At 32.3% G+C, this 18,735-nt stretch overlaps 1 protein-coding gene across 5 annotated transcripts; it reads left to right on the top strand.

Moving 5' to 3' along the window:
* The first annotated feature begins 7,532 nt into the window (after window positions 1-7,532).
* On the top strand, window positions 7,533-18,491 carry LOC114374112. Of its 5 annotated transcripts, XR_003658522.1 has the most exons (18): window positions 7,593-7,761; window positions 8,384-8,762; window positions 9,112-9,349; window positions 9,808-10,085; window positions 11,306-11,455; window positions 11,635-11,768; window positions 11,849-12,389; window positions 12,475-12,569; window positions 12,947-13,009; window positions 13,104-13,192; window positions 13,313-13,378; window positions 13,541-14,170; window positions 14,270-14,341; window positions 14,449-14,519; window positions 14,670-14,727; window positions 15,736-16,000; window positions 16,248-17,334; window positions 18,023-18,491. XR_003658522.1 is itself a non-coding variant. In XM_028331715.1 (17 exons), the coding sequence occupies exons 2-17, from the start codon at window positions 8,485-8,487 to the stop codon at window positions 16,910-16,912; spliced, it is 3,693 nt and encodes a 1,230-aa protein (XP_028187516.1). In that variant the 5' UTR covers window positions 7,533-7,586; window positions 8,384-8,484; the 3' UTR covers window positions 16,913-17,436. The 5 variants fall into 5 exon arrangements, 4 of the variants coding, with proteins under 4 accessions (XP_028187516.1, XP_028187518.1, XP_028187515.1 ...); XM_028331715.1 differs by lacking the exons at window positions 7,593-7,761; window positions 18,023-18,491 and adding an exon at window positions 7,533-7,586 and having other exon boundaries at window positions 16,248-17,436; XM_028331717.1 differs by lacking the exon at window positions 18,023-18,491 and having other exon boundaries at window positions 16,326-17,436.
* The last annotated feature ends 244 nt before the right edge of the window (window positions 18,492-18,735 follow it).

The following is an 18,735-nucleotide window of genomic DNA, read 5'->3' as shown; positions in this document are numbered from 1 at the left end:
AATTACATTCTAGAATAATTTTAAATTTTGGCTTCTGGAATGATCGGTCCAAGAGATAAAATTAAATTCTGATAAAAAGTGCAGAATACAATTTAAATTTAAAAGTGCAGGAAGCAACGGCCTAACGACAAGCCAATAATCAAGATTGCACCACTAAAGCATTATATCTATTGATAACTCTTAAACAAAGCAAGCAAATACTATCTATAAACTTTTAGCACCAAATATAAATCTATTATTGATTTAGTTTATGTTTAGTGAATTTTTATAAGATATATTATATTTTAATTTATAATGATAAAATATGATAATATTCTTAAATTAAATTTTGAGAAATAAAAGAATTAATGAATTTTTAGTTTAATTTTTTGTGTGTTGAGTGTTAATATAAATTAGAATGAACATCAATAAATATATATATATATATATATATATATATATATATATATATATATATATATTATTTTTATGATTTTCAAATTAATAAAACTCATTTATATTTTGTAATGGAATTTAAACCAATTGATTGAAGAAATGTATAAGTGTTATAAATGTTTTGATATTATTTTTTATTTCTATCATAAAAAAAGTCAGTTATATTTTTTAATCAATAATAATTAATACTATTAAAAAAAGAATTTGATCCTACTAACCTAAGAATAAGATCCTAGATCCGTCGGCAGTCATCTATGGTTAATAAATTTTAGAGAAAGAAAGACTTCCTGCTAGAATCTTGATTGATTATGACACATGAGGGTGATATAATATAATACGTGTTATAATAGTTTTTTTTTATCATTCAGAAAAAAAAATAGTTCGTGTTTATCCATTACACAAGTTTTCTTTAAAATCTACATTAAAATCATTTAAAAATGTGAAATTATTCTTAAGTAATTTTGCCTTGACTAACGTGTACTCTACAAAAACACGAAACTAAACACACAGATATTTTATGAAACTAAGTTGACGTATTAGGATGTATTTATTTAAACACTTATTTAAATAGATTACTATTATGTAAAAATCTATAACATAAATTCTATCATCGAACATGTTAAAATAAATTAAAAAATATTTTAATGAATTTTATAAAAAAATTAAAAAAAAATTGAAAAATAAATATGGTTCCAAATGTTTCCATATATAGTTCAGCATCTATGGCAGCAGATTTTAGAGTCAAACTGATCCAAGAAGCAAAAATACAATTGTCTTCCATATTAAATTTATAACTTTTCCGAAATAAGCAAGTCTTGCAAAAGGTGAGTTTGGAGTTTGAAGGCAAACAAAGATGTTCCAATGAAATTGCTTCTGATTAATTTATCCTATAAGCTTTTGAAAGAGTATTCTTAATATTTTGGTATAAACCCAAAAATTGTGATGTCAATGTGGGAGCAATGATGGCCACAGATACATTCGTGATATTTTATGTGGCCCTACCTTACTTATTCATTATTATTTGTGCTTTGATATATGGCCAGTGGGATTGAGATATTTTTTAAATAATCAATATTTCTAATTATCAAATAGAGTACATATATGTTTCAAAAGTTTTTTAAAAAATGTAATTTAATTTTGTATAAATAATGCAATTTTTTATATAAAAAAAGGTTACATTATAGATGTCTCTTCTTTAAAAAAAGTTATCTAAAAAACACTTCAATTAATATTTCGTAAAACATCTTAATGATTGTAAATTGTAATACTTAAAGTTAACTAAAATGAATTACTTTTTTACTAAGCAATTAAAAAGATATTCAGAATATAGGTTAAAAAGATTTAAAACTATTTATTAATCCTTTTAAAGGAAGAGGAGATGTAGTTGATCCATACATGATTCAATAATTAATTTATTTGATCTAGTCTGGCAATTTGAGATTCATAGTTGACAATTTTCGTATTTGTGACAAAAAAATATAGCTGTGAAAGAAATAAATTATTTGATCAAATAATTGATTCATTTCCACATGATCATGGCAGGTGGCTGCTACTACATGTGGAAAATTTCCCACACATACAAAATTCTTAATTGTAACACATCTTTCCAAAAACGATCACTGATTCTAAAAAACCAACATGAAATGTTTGAAACACAGTAGGATGTTAACAACATAGAGGGAAACAAAAATGATATTGTCTGTCTAATGGAAACTTGGTAGAGTATAGAAAAATGTTTCACCAACATAAGATAAAAGGAAAAGAAAAATATAAATACAATAAAAATTTATGATGGGATAGGAATAAAATAAATAAAAAATACTATAGAATGTTTAAAATAAATAAATGTTTTGTGTATGATTGTGCTATAGTATATTCACCTAACTAAAAACTTTTTTTTTTACAAGCAAGTAAAAACTTAATAACCAGCATATTATTTTGACACAATATTTTAATTACCAGTGAAATTTGTCAAATGAAAAATGTGACGCACATTTTGACGAATTGCAACTAATAATAAATAGTTTACTTGCAATAATATATTAAAAATGCCTTTATTTTTTATGCACGGTTATTTTATAAAATATTTTACACCGTTAATTAATTAAAAATAATTATCGGTATGACTTTCAGGCAATTATAAAAATTAATAAAATTAACATACATCACAATTTGTAATTATATAAATAATCATCCGTATGCCTTTTAAGCATTATAAAAATTAATAAATTTTATGATAATTTTCTATTATAAAACAATGTAAATATAACTAATTATGATTATAGAACAATGTAAATTTTTTACATTGTCATATATACATTATTTTACTCATTAAAATTTGTGGAATCTGTTTTCTTTTAAGATATATTTAAATGAGAGAAAAAAAATAAATAAGAAAATACATACAACAATATATTTTATGATATTTCAAACTTTTCTTTTATCTTAGTTTTCACTTTTCTCTTTCTCAGTTTCTCTCCACCACATTCAACAACAGACCATTAAGGTTAAAGAAAGTCAAAATGCACAGAATTTCATCTTTTTTTTTTTCTTTTTGAAAGGCACAAAATTCCATCTTAAGCAGCCAAATTCATTCATCTCCCCATTGATGCATCATGAAGGCTCCCAAGATCTACAAGTCAAAAGCAGAGGAAAAACCAACACAAACACCTATCTATAAATCACTGATTGAAAATCCCCCAAACCTCTTATATAAAAACATCTGCAGTTTGTGACAGGTAAGCATATAGATTCTCACTTTTTTTTTCTTTCTTTTTTACCTTTTTCTGTTGTTTCACCACATCTATGTGATCAGTACTAAAAAAATGTATCCTAGATCTACCCTTTATTCCATCATTCAAGGATGGTTTCAAGAGCAGCAATAATGTTACTTACTCATAATAGGCCTTGTGGGAATAATGTTTTACCAGGGCACTCAACTTCCCCCTCCAAACAACAGAGATTCACCAGATTATTGTGTTCCAGTTTCACCACCAAGAATTAAACTCAGAGATGGAAGGTTCCTTGCTTATAGAGAAAAGGGTGTCCCCAAAGACCAAGCAAAACACAGCATCATCATTGTACATGGCTTTGGAAGCTCCAAAGACATGAACTTTCTGGCATACGGATGATTTGAAAATAGTAGTAGACATGTTATATTGGATTAGTGAAATAAGATCTAATTGGACATGTTTGATTGAAAAAAAATTATGCAGAAATCATTAGACATTATAGTTCTGATTAGATACTTGGATACAAAGCAGAGGTGTTTAATGTTTATTAATCTTTTTATTGAACCCTTTTAACATTGACATTGATTCTACAGGAACTAATAGATGAATTGGGTATATATATTCTGCAATATCCAAACCCCAAACGCTCACTGAAAAGTGAAGCACTTGACATTGAAGAGCTTGCTGATCAGTTACAGATAGGGTCAAAGTTTTATGTGATTGATGTCTCAATGGGATCATATGCTACCTGGAGTTGTTTGAACTACATCCCCAACAGGCAAATTACATGCCTATCTCAAAATATGCATTTATAAACACATGTTTGTTTTCAGAAAATGTTTTTGTTTTCACAAATAATTGTAAAAAAATGGCATTACATTTCTAAACACATGTTTGGTTTCAGAAAGAAAGTAAAAATAAAAGCAATGTCATTTTCTGTAACTATTCGTGAAAACAACATTTTCTCAAGCCAAACTGGTCAAAATTTTCCCTTTTGGTGTTGAAAATTGAATGTCAACATTTGTGCAGGCTAGCAGGTGTGACTATGATAGCTCCAGTGATAAATTATCAATGGCCTTCCTTCCCTGAGGGTCTGATAAAAGAGGACTATAGGAGGAAACTTATCAAGTGGTCCATCTGACTTGCAAACTATTTACCTAGATTGTTGCACTAGTGGGTGACTCAAAATTGGCTTCCTTCAAATTCTGTCATAGAAAAAAGTCCAGCATTCTTCAACAAAGGAGATATATATATTTTAGAGACAATTCCTGGCCTCCCAATGCTTACCAAGGCAAGTTACATGTTTGATGTTTCTTTCACTTGTTCTATTATGTGAATATATACATAGGCTCTTTTTGGATAAATTTTCCAGTACTTACAGAAAAAGAAAATTAAGAAGGTAAATTTAATTTAATTTCTCTCATAAGCACAAAATTAGTTTATGCATAAGCATAAGTTAAAATTAGCTTTTAGAGAAGTTAAATCAAAGGGTGATAGGGTAGGGCCTAAGCCGAAATGGGTAATTTGAAGATTAGATAAGTTAGATAGTATCCTTTTAATTAATATTATTTAGTTTTGTTTTAAATTCCCTAAAATTAGAGGAGGACATTTGTACGGTTATTGACAAGCATTAGGTTATATATTGTATCCCCCATTTGGCTATGACATTCTCTTTAGCTTTTCTATGTAGCTTTAATGGTAGTTTGATGGTAGTGGTAGCATAGCTCATTACACGATGACGGGAGCTTATACAAATTAGCTTATTTTAATTTTAACTTACTAGAGAAATTTAATTTCTTTTCTTTTTTTCTGTAACAAGTATCTGTTGAGAAATTTATTTAAACAGAACTATGGTAAAACCTCTTTGAGGTAATTGTGATGATGGTATGCTCCCATTTAAAGGACTTATTAAGGGAAAAGGTTAGTTTTGACACTCTAAGGGGTGACTCGATGGTGGCCTTTGACAACTGGGAATTTGACCCTCTGAAGCTAAGTAATCCATTCCCTCAAAATAGAAGTTCAGCTCACATTTGGCAGGGCTATGAAGATAAGGTAGTGCCCTCTCAAATCCAAAGGCTTGTTACACAGAAGCTGCCTTGGACACAGAAGCTTCATATAGACCAAGACCAGAAGTATTTGTACCTTGATTTACCATGATCTCTTAATACAATATCTTTATTGTTGATTTTTTTTTCCTTTGGAGAATGTCAAACGTAAATCACATTTTTTTATCAGCATAAATTAATTTGTTAGTTTTATTAAAAATATAACTTTGGAGGATTTGAACCCACGACCTCTCCCCCCTCTCTTTCCCCTTCTCCCCCCACCACCTCTGTCAACCATTGGACCAACCTTATATCTCTCAAATATAAATCACATTTGTTAATTGAAAGGAGGAAAATATCAAATGTAAATTGCTTCTTTTTTCCACTAGAAATGCTTACAACATGTTTTTTTTTTTATACTCTCTTTTCAACATTATCTTTACTTATTAGGTGAAATTTTACTCAGATTTCTGACATACTAATAAAGAGAAGATCAGTTTATCTAGTGGAATCAACGTGAAATTTCACTCAATAATAATAATAATAATAATAATATATAAAAAAAAGAGTGGTGCTAGGCTGCATTTTTTTGTTGGCTGAAAACATAACACAGCCATTAGTTATAGGCAGCATACATCAAAATTTACTTGAACCTGAAACTGAAAGAGGGTGAAAAGAAGACTTACACAGATTAATGTCATATGCCATAACCCTAAGAAAAACAATTTCTTCTAAACCTGCTTTCACTACTCTATCAAATAGGTGTCTGTTCATGTAATCTACTGCAACTGGAGCACAAGTTGGAGCCTCAAGTAGTTCATTTATTTTTGAACTTGAAATGCAAATTTTGAAATAACTTCCTCTTTGTTTAAGTTAACAGCAAAGCTTGACCTTGTTGAAGTTTAAATGTACTTCAGGATATCTGAAGAAATGGAATACAGAATGATCAAGTGAAGCTTGTATGTCTAACGTTCTATTGAATTGTCACGCTAAATGTGGCGCATAAATCCACCCATCCACACACTTGATGAACCGCACAAGAAGCTTGCAACCCCCCACTAAGCACAGATCCATCAGTATTAATCTTAATCCAACCTAGTTGACGAACTTGATAACCATATGAAGGACTTGTAGGAATAGGAATATTCAGAGAAACGTTGTTAAAAACAACATTATTCCTAGCTTTCCATATATTCTCAAAGTTGGAAATGTATTCAAATATTTTATTTTTTAGTATAATAGCATCTCTACATAAATAGGGACGAATTTAGAAATCTACTAAATTTTTTTTTTTTAGTATATTAGCATCTTTATATGGACAGAGACGAGACGGATCTAGAAATGTATTAAAGGCCAAGAAATATTTTGCACGATAATTAAAATATTTAATTTCTAATAAATAATGAGTTTATAAAAATATTTATTATTAATTTTATGTGTAAAACAACACAATAAATTTAAAATTTGTCATTTTCTTTACCTTTTGTGTGATTAGAATAAGGGTATTCAAATAATTCTTTTTTTATTACATATGAAAAAATATACTCCTTTTTAAAGTATATATCTATGCAAATTAGTACAATACAAATACATATACATATGAAAATTAGACGACATTGGACTAAAAAAATAGTGTTACTATATATCAATAAAAATGCGAATATTCAGGTACGGCTAATATTTAATAAAATTAGTTGTATTTACATTGAATTCATAAAGATATACACGAACACATACGAATACCGTACCGTAGAGGCGGCGTAGAATGTACAGTTCCTACCTCCAAGTGAGTACCTTCCAGCGTTATTTTGGTTCTTACATTTTATTTTTTGTTTTGTGTAATTTTGGTTCTTACTGTACTACTTCATTTTTATTTTGTTTAGGTGTGTTTGTTTGAATTTTTAAATTATTTTTTAAAGAAATAAATCGGATTTATTTATTTTTAAATAAAACATCATATGTTTTTAGGAGAAATAATTTAAACAAACATACTAAAAAGATGTTTGCTTACTGATTATTTTTTAATTTTGAAAAAATAATATGAAAATTTTATTTCTAAATATTTTAAAGAAATGTGTTATATATATATATATATATATATATATATATATATATATAATGATAAAAATTATTTTATTACTTAATAACAAACATGAGAATAAATTTTCTCATTCTTATATTCACATGAATAAAAAATTATCAATAAAACAAACTTCTCTAAAAAAAAATATATAAAATAAATGATTTTTTAACAAAATAAGTTTAAACAAATTAGTCAATTATTTATATATTATTATATTATAAATCTTTACCTTTTTAGGACTCAACTCTGCGACTTTGATCTGCCCTTGACTTTGTTCAATTCGACTTCCAGGTACTCTTCTTTTCAATCATCGATTTTCCTTTTCATCAATTCACAATCTCAATTCACCTCGAAACCCCAATTCCCCCAATTGAACTTAGGGTTTTCTCGAACCAATTGTTTCTCTCTCGTTTCCCCAATTCCGATCTTTCGGACAATTTCCTACACTGTCGGTTGCCTGTATCGGGTTCGTTTTCTCTTTATTCAGTTCCCTTTCGGTTTTTACTGTAAAATTTCGCTTCAATTTCGTTTTATTTTATTTTATTTTTTTGATCGAGAGGGGAAATTCGTTTTGCGGTTCTACTTGCCTTGTCTGAGCTATTATGCGATGTTCTGCATTTATTTTTATTCGTTATGTGGAATTCGGTATTTGAGATTTCGTGGAATTGGTAATGTACGTTGGGGAGCGTCAACTTTCATCAATTTTACTGGAAACTTGTGCATTTTCTCTATCGAGCATCATCCTGTGAGGGACTTTTATTAAGTACTGTAGTTTCAGCTCCTATGTCCTTAAGCGCTGTTTGGAAAGAAAAAAAAAAAACTTTTCTATAAATACTTACACGAGAATTAAATAAGAAGGTAAAATGAATTGAGTTTCTCTAGTAAGTTAAAATCAACTTATGCACCTTAGTAGTTTTAGAGAAGATGAGAGAACTTTTATAAAAGTTAACTTATGGGAGAAGCTTAATTCGTTTGTACCATCTTATTTTCTTCTTCTACAAGTGCTCATGGAGAAGTTTATTCAAACAGGACCTTTATTTTAGCTGTTGTTGCTGTTATTAATGAATACTTCTGCTCTGCATTTTTAGGTTTCCTGCAGGAATTCAGAGGCTCAGTTTGATCGTGGGGTGCAAAAGAAAGAGACTTTCTTTTGACCTGCCTTCTAAGCTTTAGTAAGGTTGTCACCTTAATGTTGAGTTCTGGGAATAACTTGAACAGTAGCAGCAGCAACAGTGGGATAACTTCTTTAGATATGCCACCCTTGCCCCAGTGTTTACCACTAGATTCAATTACAGTAGGCAATAGAAAATATACAGGAGAGCTGAGGAGGGTTCTTGGTGTTTCTGCTGGAAACGCATCTGAAGACCATTCTTTTGGAGGTCCGCATCCTAAACCTATGGGTCCTGGAGCCTCTGGGGAACTAAAGCACTTCAAAGAAAGTGTACAAGATGCCTCCAGAAAGGCAAGGTATATACTTGTTATTCTACCCAATTTCCTATAACATATTCTTCAGAGCTGAAAAGTGCTATTTGTAAGGCTGAGTGATAAACAGAATTTAGTATGGTTAGGTCAGCTGTGAAATGAATGCTCTCATTCTCTTACAGTTGGTATAATTATTATGAGGATGTAATTGGTGACAATATCAATATGCTTTGGTCCTATTTTATTCTATACAAACTTAAGATCTGTAAAATACTTGTGATTATGTTTTGCCTACTGTAGAAGTGTTAGTTTCAAATGTAAATCGTTTACCTATTATTTTATGACACAATGTATTCATATTGATGTCCTAAGATAAGTGTATAATGTTGAGCAGGGATAGATCAAAAATGTTTGGGGAATCTTTGTCTAAATTGGAAAAGTATGAGGCATTGAACATAAAGAAGCGACAAAGGACTGATTTATCAAGTGATAGGGGAGGTGGAGTAAACTTGACAAAGATGGGTAACCAGATTCACAAAACCCCTAATGATAATTTAACTCAGAGATCAGAAGCAAGGGCCTCAAATTCAATGCTGAACAAGCGAATTCGTACATCAGTGGCAGATGTGCGGGTGCGTATGTGTTGCACTATTGTTTCTTCTGTGTTTTTATTCTTTATCTGTATAATGCAAGATGCCATTGTTAAAATACTTTATTGCAGACCTGTCATATATATTGTTAAATACTTTTTAACTATATGGGCATTTAATATTTTTAGGGCCAAATAGGAAAGCATTATATACACATTGGTTAACTCATTTAAATTTTTAAGCTCCTCTTTAATCCCAAAAGAAAGGATTCTAGTTGCTTCAAACCTAGTTTAAACATTTTAGGATGGAATAATTTGAATCATCTGTCATGTCAATGTCCAAGTAAAGCATTGATAAATGATAATACTAATTTCAGATTTTAAAAGTGGACAAATTTTATGCTGTTTTCTTGTTTTAGATTTATTAGTTTATGATAATAATCTGTTTGCGTTTACTTTCATTCTTTCTTCATGACTTTGCTCACTCTGCAATTCTCCCAGGAGGAAAGTAGGTCTGCTGCTATTGGAAGGCCACGGGTGGTCACAGAGAAGGATGGAAATCTGGTTCAGACGCTTGGTGGGAGTTCTGTTCGAAATGAAGAGAAAACTCGCAGATTACTTGCTGGAGGTGAAGGGTTGGATCAAAAAATAAAGAAGAAGAGGTCTGTTGGAACTGTAGGAAACAGAGTTATAACTGGGGAAAGGGATGTAAAACGAACTGCTCTTCCAAAGGCAAATGCTGATTTGAAAATGCGACTTTATGATGCTCAGGGTTTCAGGTAGTAATTTAATTTTTATTTTTCTCTTTCTTTTAAATTGCAATATATATTTTTCAAATGTAACATTAATTGTAGATGGAGAGTGTGTTGGAGGCTTTTATGTCTTTCTGTATATCATATATGAAGATTATTTCACTTTATTACTGTTAAGTGTAAAGTGCAGCATTCCAAAGGAATCCATTATATGTCTCAGAATAACAATACTTGTACTGTTAATATCATCAGTGATCAGTTTACTTGTCTGGTTCGTTCTGTTAATCTATTGCCCTTGCGCCTTTTTCAAAGAATTCCCTTTGCTTGTTTAGAAGGGGGGGAAAAACTTTTTAACTTGTATTTTCTTCATTGGCTATTAAACAGAAGTGGAGTCTTTGCCTCCGTAGGCATTTTTTGTTTTGTTTGGTAAAAGTTGAGCTATCATTTTGGGGTTCTGGAAGATAAAGCTCTGATGCACTACTGTTGTTTCTGTACACTTTTTTTTCCTGTTTGGTGATTGTTCTGAGTCACATGTAATCTATATGATTTGAATGATCCCTTGCATATGCAGTTCTTTCCAAGGTGTAATATTTTTGTAGTTGAGAAAGTAATTAATATTTAATGCAGACACTTCTGATAATCACCATTTCTATTCAAAGACAGATTTGGTTAAAAAGTACTTGTACTAAACTTTGCCATTCTTTGAATAATTACTTGTATTAGTGTATAAAAGTCTTTTTTAATCCATGGAATTCCTGGAAGACTAAATGTCTTGCTTTGTGTGATTTGTAGTGAAATTATTTTATGAATGGATTGCAGGAATACATCCAAGCGGGAGCTTGTTAGTCATAGATAAATGAATTGTTTGCCTCTCTGTATATTACGTTCACAAATGATGAATGCATCAAGGTTAATTATGTTGAATTAGCTTCACCACTATATGGTAGACTCATTTAGAAAATTCCTTTCTTTTAGGTATGAATTTCATGTTTATTGTTTGTTTATATTCTGCAATTGACTAACCTAGCAAAACCAGCATTAGAAAGATGTTCATCTACATTAGTTGCTTGGTATTTTTCTCCTGCTAACCTGTTCCTCCAGTAATTTGCCAATTTGGAATGTTGCTTGGGTGACTCTTCAAATCTTTTTTGTGACATCATTGTCGAATGGTTTGATGCAACTTTTGCTATAGGAGAACAGAAAGAAAAACATAATATTTTTGTATTAATAAGGTTTTTGTGGTGCAGATTGAAGTCTGGACCTGGGGGAATCAAGTCTGAGGGCTCTTCAGAGCTTACTAGTACAGGTGTGCGTGTGATGCTTACAAGTGAGCAAGGCGTTTCTCTTCACAGGGAACACATAGCTGAGCAGAGAGTTGTTGCCAAAGGAAGCAATAGGTTTGAATATATCTTGACATCGCCATGGATTTTTCTACTGACTAGTTGTTTTATCAGTCAATTTTCTGAGATTCTATGCTAAGATATAACACAACAAAGTTTTAGACTGGTCCTTGTCTACGTTTATATGTGTTGATAGCTATTTACAAATTTATTTATTTTTATGTTTCTATAAATAGGGGAAACACTCCGGAGGACCCAGCCAGCAACCCTAATACGCTAATAAAAAACAAGGTATCTCGGGCACCAAGAACAGGTTCAGTTGGTGCACTAGAATCATCTAACATTCAACCTTCATCTACAACATTTCCAGGTTGGTAAACTGCCTTCAAATTCTAATATAAAGTCTCAGTGGTTAGTATGGCAAATAGTTAAAAGCTTTTACATCCATAGGTTCTTCTATTCATCCAATGACCCAGTGGGTTGGTCAGAGGCCACCTAAAAATTCACGCTCACGAAGAGTGAAAGTAGTTTCTCCTGCCTCACGCAATCTTGAAGTTCAGGTTTCATTCGAAGGCTGTCTAACTTCTGAGTTCTGTGTAAAAGCTTCTTCTGCTGGCAACAATGGATTTCAACTTGCAAGTAGTGCAGACAACAGTACACCAAAATATAAAAGACCGCCTGATGATACTTCATCCCCCTTTGGATTATCTGAAAGTGAAGAATCTGGAGCGGGGGAAAACAAAATAAAAGAAAAAGCTGTGAATGGAAGTGACTTTGCTATGGCCGCAGATAAGGCTGGGGCTTCTGTGTTTCAAATGAGGAAGAATAAGATATCAACTGATGAATCTGGAGATAGTGTGCAGAGACAAGGAAGAAGTGGAAGGAATTTATCATTAGTAAGGCCAGACCTCCCTTCTGGGAGGGAGAAGTCAGAGAATGTACCAACAATGAAGCCAGTACAAGACATGAAGCCTAATGATAAGAGTAAAACGTAAGTTGATTTTATTTTTAGATCTAGTTCATCCTTTCTACTTCTATTTTCCAAAACTGTCCTCATACCCTTTTGTTCAATGCAGCAAATATGGGCGCCCTCCTTCAAAAAAGCAGAAAGAGCGCAAAATTTTGACTCGTGTAGGGAAGCAACTGAACATTAGTTCTCCTGATTTTGGAGGTACTGCTGATATTTAGAAGCTAAGATTTCTTTATTAGGGAATTTTAGATTTAGGGTAGCAGTGGCTAAATTCCTTCATTTTGCTCACATATGGTAGTGATATTAATGTGTTCAGTTTTACCCAACTGGAATATTTTCTCTAGTTATTGTGTCGTAGCACTTTATACTGTTCAGGCATGTAGAGGCTAGCATATCAAGTAATTTTCTGTAGTTATATATTTATTATTGTACATATTACTTGCTCTATCAGTAAATTTATTTTTCTTTATTTGTGCAATAATTTTATTTCCTGGTTAATAGGTAGTCTGTTAAATATTTTGATCTATATTTGCTTTTGATTATGTTTTCCCACACTATATTGAAATGTGACTGTCCAGGTGAACCTGATGATGATCACGAAGAATTATATAAAGCTGCAAATGCTGCTCGTAATGCAAGCAGTATGCCTCTTGAACCATTTTACCTTCTCCAAAATGTTAATCTTTTTTATATTCAGTTTTATATTTCACTAGTTTGGTGGCTTATTTTATGCAGACCTTGCTTGTTCGGGTCCATTTTGGAAGAAAATGGAATCTATTTTTGCTTCTATCAGCTTGGATGATGCATCTTACTTGAAGCAACAGGTAGCAACTGGGTCTTGAACATGTCATGTTTTTCTGGAAATGTGAAGTTACCATTTGACTCTCAATATGTTGAATAGATTCTAACTTGCTGCTTTTTTTGTTTGTTGGTTGCTGAATCAGCTCAATATTGCTGAAGAATTTGATAAAAGTTTATCTCATATGTTTTGCATTGATCATGATCTGTTGGTAAGTGTTTGGCATTACATGTAAAACTATCCTATATCTTTCATCTTATCAATAATAAAGAGGTACTGTGTTGATCTCCATCGGTAAGTTTAAGATCTTCAAAATTACACAACAATTTTCATCTGGAGGAATGTGGTAACCAGTAAATTTGTGTTTCCTCAGGGTGTTGTTATAAATAACAAGCCAACTCAGGGTTCAGAGGAAAGAAAGAGAAGTCACTGTGATGAAGAATCAACTAAGTTTGATGCTTTAGATGGTAAGAAGGACATGGAAAGACTGGACAAGGTTACCCCACTATTCCAAAGACTTCTTTGTGCTCTAATTGAAGAAGATGAAAATGAAGAATCATATCACCAAAGTGATGCAAAGAATATATCTCGACAATGTGCTAGTGATGATTCTCACTGTGGTTCTTGTAATCAAATTGATTTTGAACCCAAAGATCGGGATAGAATGGACTCTGAAGTTGAGTCAGAGGTGGATCTTCAAATTCAGAAGAACTGCATGTTGGATAGACTATCTTGTGATAAGAGCACCACATCCAACACATTTAGATACCCAAACACATCCAGCTCTTTACAAAGCACTGGAGTTTGGCAGGGAGATGAAGAATTTTCTCTTTCAGATATCACACATACCGGCGAAATATGTTCAAATGATCTTGATCAACTGCAGCCTGCTGAATTAAGTGTTCCTAGCTTTCCTTCTCCTGATGGCCAGTATCAGCAGATGTCACTGGATGATAGACTGCTGCTTGAGTTGCAGAGCATTGGCTTATATCCTGAAATATTGGTAGGCGTTTATTTCATATATGGAATTACAATTATCATAGTTATTTGGAACTTAGTAGATTCATGGCTATACTCCTTAAACTTACTTTGCTTGATGCAGCCTGATTTAGCTGAGGAAGATGAAGCTATAAATCAAGACATTGTGAAACTTGAGAAAGCACTGTATGAACAGGTGCATATTGAAAGAATTTTCCCTGATAGTTTTGACCACATCTATCTAATTGACCTCAAATTTGGTCCATTCTTATATCATTATCCCTTATTTTGATTGACTAATAGAATGGGAGTAAGAAGAATAACTTGGACAAGATTGATAGAGCTGTTCAAGAAGGGAGGGATGTGGAGAGGCAGTAAGTGTTAATTTCGCTTTGCATGTTTTGCCTCTGATCCCTCTTTGTATCTTCAATTTCGTTGTTGTTGTAATTTGTCACTTTCCATTTCTGGAATTTGTGCTTATGATATTATTGATTCTTATTATGATTGCTGTTGTTATTGTGCAGGAAGATTGAGCAAGCTGCATTTGACCAACTTATTGAAATGGCTTACAGAAAGAGATTGGTAATAAACATTCCTCTATCAACCTTTTATTTATTTTCTCAAGATTTACAAATATCCTTACCATTTTGATACTTGATTTTATTAAGATTTACAAGATTGGTAATAAACATTCCTCTAGTTATAAAATCTCGTGCTTTTTTAATACTTGATTACACTTGTTTAGACCTTCTATACAGTCATGTAGAGCAACATATTTGGTTGCTCCGCATTCTGCAGATACTGTAGATTTTTAGAACGAACCGTAGATTTCAAAAGATTGCATTTCAGATTGTGTTGGCTTTTGGGGCTTCTTTTTTTTTTGGTTGACATTATTATTTAGTAGTATAATGTGTCGGCTATTTATTGATCAATCATCATTCATCAATGGGCAAAATACTTTGCTTTGGCATTAACCTCGTCATCACCACTACAATAGTTGGAAATAGCATTGAAAATTATTTGAATTTTATGTTGTTTAGTCTTTAGTCCTATCCTTTCTTTTAGTAATTGAAGTGTGTTTAATTACATGTTAGTGATGTTACTAAACCATGTGATTTTCTTGCTTGTTCTGTTGGGAAATTGGGTTTCTGTCCTTTAGTTTGTGTTGCTGGTTATCTTTTTTTGAGTCATACATGTGAGTGGTCCACAGGTTTGTAAATAACTTTTGTAGTTATTTGAATTGTTTTCTTTATCTTATTTTCATGTTTGCTTTGGAGATACATCACATTCTACCCAGTCCCCTCCCTTTCCTGTTCCATTTCTGCCTAGCCTCCCCACAAATTCTTACTAGTTTCAATGATATTGGTGATGACCTGCTGTCTTCTGTGTGACAACCGATTAGTGCTCACAGATAGACAATTTATCTACATTTAATGTAGCCTTTTCTGGATAATCAGTTTAGATGAATTGTGGGTAATGTAGGTTACAAATCTAAGGTCACTGGCAATTGGTAATATTATTTTAATGAATGAGTCAAGTCATCTCATTAGCTGTAATAATGAGTTCTTTATCAATTTATAATATTTGCAGGCATGCCGTGGAAGCAAAAATTCAAAAGGTGCAGTTCACAAGGTGTCTAAACAAGTTGCTTTGGCTTTTGTCAAACGTACTCTTGGAAGATGTAAAAGATATGAAGAAGCTGACATTAACTGCTTCAGTGAACCTACCCTACAAAATATCATGTTTGCCCCACCTTCACGTGAGAATGATGCACAACCTGCTGATTGCATAGTCTCTGGGACAGCCAGCAATACATGTAACAAAGTTTCCCTTCAAATTGAAGCCAGAAAATCAGGTATTTCAGAGTTCTGCTGTTGTTTACTTTTGTATTTGATATTTTGATGTCAGTGGCATGTTGTTACTCTTTCAACATATTAGTTCTTAGAAATCATTAATAAGTAATCACCCTGTTTCTTCCTTTTTGCAAGTACTGTTTCATTGACTGTATCTTCGCTTACACGTACGAGATTTGCCTGTGTTGGTTGGTTGTCTTGATTTTTCCCCCCTTAATTTTTTCTTTTTTTTTGTATCTACGGCTACAGGTGCAGTTTCTAGTGTTTCTGATAAATATGATTGCCATAGAGACTATGCAGACAGGGGATTGGTTGATTCTTTTCAAGGTTCAATTCAGTCATCAGAGCAAGCATCATCCAAGAATGGGTCCATGTTTATCAAGGAAAAGAAGAGGGAAATGTTGGTCAATGGTGGTGTCAGTGGTTCTTCCTCAAGAGCATCAAATCTTGATGGTGCTGTTCATGGTGGACTGAAGGGAAAGAGAAGTGAGAGAGAAAGGAATCAAAGCCGGGATCAGAGCGGACAAAATTCTATTGGCAGAGCTGGACGCATATCACTGGACAGTAGCCAAAATGAGAACAAACCAAAAGCTAAGAAGCAAAAGAGTACTGCTAGTGGACATGATAGGGTTATGGAAGCAAAGGATTCTACTCGTTTACCAATTCATGATGCAATCAATAATCATAGTAAAGATGGGGCTACGATATCTGGTAATCAGGACACTTCTCAAATAAAGGAATCCAATGACTTTGGGAATTTGCCACTACCTGACTTAAGTTCAATAGAAGAATTTGGTGGTACGCAAGATCTTAGTTCTTGGTTGAACTTTGAAGAAGATGGTTTGCAAGACCATGATTCTATTGGCCTTGATATTCCAATGGATGACCTATCAGATTTAAATATGCTTATGTGAAGGGATGTAACTTACACTCTCCAGGTTACACGTATCATATCTGAAGGAGAGTTTGTATGTACTCAGTGAACCTTGTGGGGCATCAAGATCTTGATGGTATACTCTGGTTGCTCATGGAGGGAAAATTTTTGTGATTGGAATTAGGAATTTTAACACATTTTATAGGGTAAACGGGAGATGGGGAGTGACTTATAATTGGAATTTGATATTTTTGTGGAAAGTTGTATAGAGGAAGCGACAATCATGGGTTTCATGAAATTGCTGTCAGATATCTCCCTTCTCACATGAATCTAACTAGTTTTGCTGTGTTAAAGTCATGGTCTCAGAAATGGCTTTTCTATAGGAGATTAGATTAAAGTGCTATGCCATTCATAGCCTGAGGGTGGTTACATTTCTCAAGCTGACTTCAGCTACCATACAATGTAAAATGCTTATTGTTCTTGTAGACTGAACTCGCATACTGTTGATTGTTTTCTCCTGAATAATGAAGAATGTGTTTTTAATTAAGTTTTTCTGGGATTAAACTTGGCAATTGATCCCATCTATAGCAACCTAAGACTCGCCATTGACAACTTACTCTCTTACGTTAGTATAATACTATAACTGAACAAAAAAATGATTCATGTCTTGTCTGTAGTTTTTGGGTCTACCTATTTTCTGTTGCTTCTCTCTCAGTTAGCCTTCAGCATTCAATCATGTAAACTTTGTAAAACGCAAACAAATAATGCAGCGAGAATAAGTCAACTTTACTCAATTTTATAGTTATTTGTCTTGTGGTCATCCTGATTTTATTTTTGAAGATTAGTTTTTCATTTTTTTGATTTGATTTATTTTCAACTTCCTATATTATTTTTTTCCTCATGTTTTGTTACTATATAGTAATAAAACGAGCTCAATCATGAAAGGCAAGCATGAAATTATTTCATATTTTTATAATACACTTGTTATGAGCAGAAATTTTGCTCTATGGTTACTAGAATTCGAGGACTAGGAGACTTCCAGAAAAGGGAAATTAAGCGAAAATTTCTGATTTCATTGCTTCCTTTTCCATTACATTCTCGGTTCATATATATAAGCATCTAATGCACAGCTAATTTATTCTTTCACCAGGTCCTAGGGAGCAAATAACAGAATGGATATTCTAGCAGACAGGGCATCTTCTCCTTCCAATGACATACTGCCAGCTCAGCTTTTAGGTGCAGGATGAGTCACAAAATCATCCAAGTGGTGTGGCCTGCTTGATTTCCTTTTAGTGCTTGTCTCCTTCTTGTCTGCTAGCCATTCTTCTGTGCTGGGTTGCTTCATCATAACAACACTTCAGAAAGCTTCTCATGACAAAATGCCATGATACTAGGCCAATTCTGACTTTTTTGTTACTGACTTATTAACTATGGATTGACTGCATCATTTACAAGTTACAATAAATCAGTAACCACTCAAGAATTGTACCATCGTAGATTGAGCTATCTTTGATAGCGATTCTTGCCCAATCTCCTTCAGAATACAAATCATAACGTTTCTTGTTGGAAGCATATGTATTATCACTTTATTACTTATGAATTATGTGTTGTTATATTCATGATATTTAACGAGTGTATCAGTGCATGCAATATTTTTTGCTCTAGTACATTATAATTGTTATCATATACAATTATGTGAGTTGTTATAAATCATGTAGTATATGTCTTTAATTTTTACGAATAAAAATAAAAGATGCAAAATATACGTACATAAATGATTTATTTTTTATTCTGTTTTTTCTCATGTTGACTACGAAGAGGGATAAGAGCAGGCATAATTCAAAAATATACATAAAAAAGATT

Source organism: Glycine soja, chromosome 11, assembly GCF_004193775.1.
Source record: "Glycine soja cultivar W05 chromosome 11, ASM419377v2, whole genome shotgun sequence".
Lineage (NCBI taxonomy): Eukaryota > Viridiplantae > Streptophyta > Magnoliopsida > Fabales > Fabaceae > Glycine > Glycine soja.
This window is presented reverse-complemented; position numbering and strand designations above follow the sequence as displayed.

What these genes read in the sequence shown, in the direction of transcription:
- LOC114374112 (XM_028331715.1), top strand. Translation starts at nt 8,485, where the DNA reads ATGTTGAGTTCTGGGAATAACTTGAACAGTAGCAGCAGCAACAGTGGG. An exon ending in GATGCCTCCAGAAAGGCAAG is followed by an intron (nt 8,763 to 9,111) that starts GTATATACTTGT and finishes AATGTTGAGCAG; the next exon opens with GGATAGATCAAAAATGTTTG. An exon ending in CCTAATGATAAGAGTAAAAC is followed by an intron (nt 12,390 to 12,474) that starts GTAAGTTGATTT and finishes TGTTCAATGCAG; the next exon opens with CAAATATGGGCGCCCTCCTT.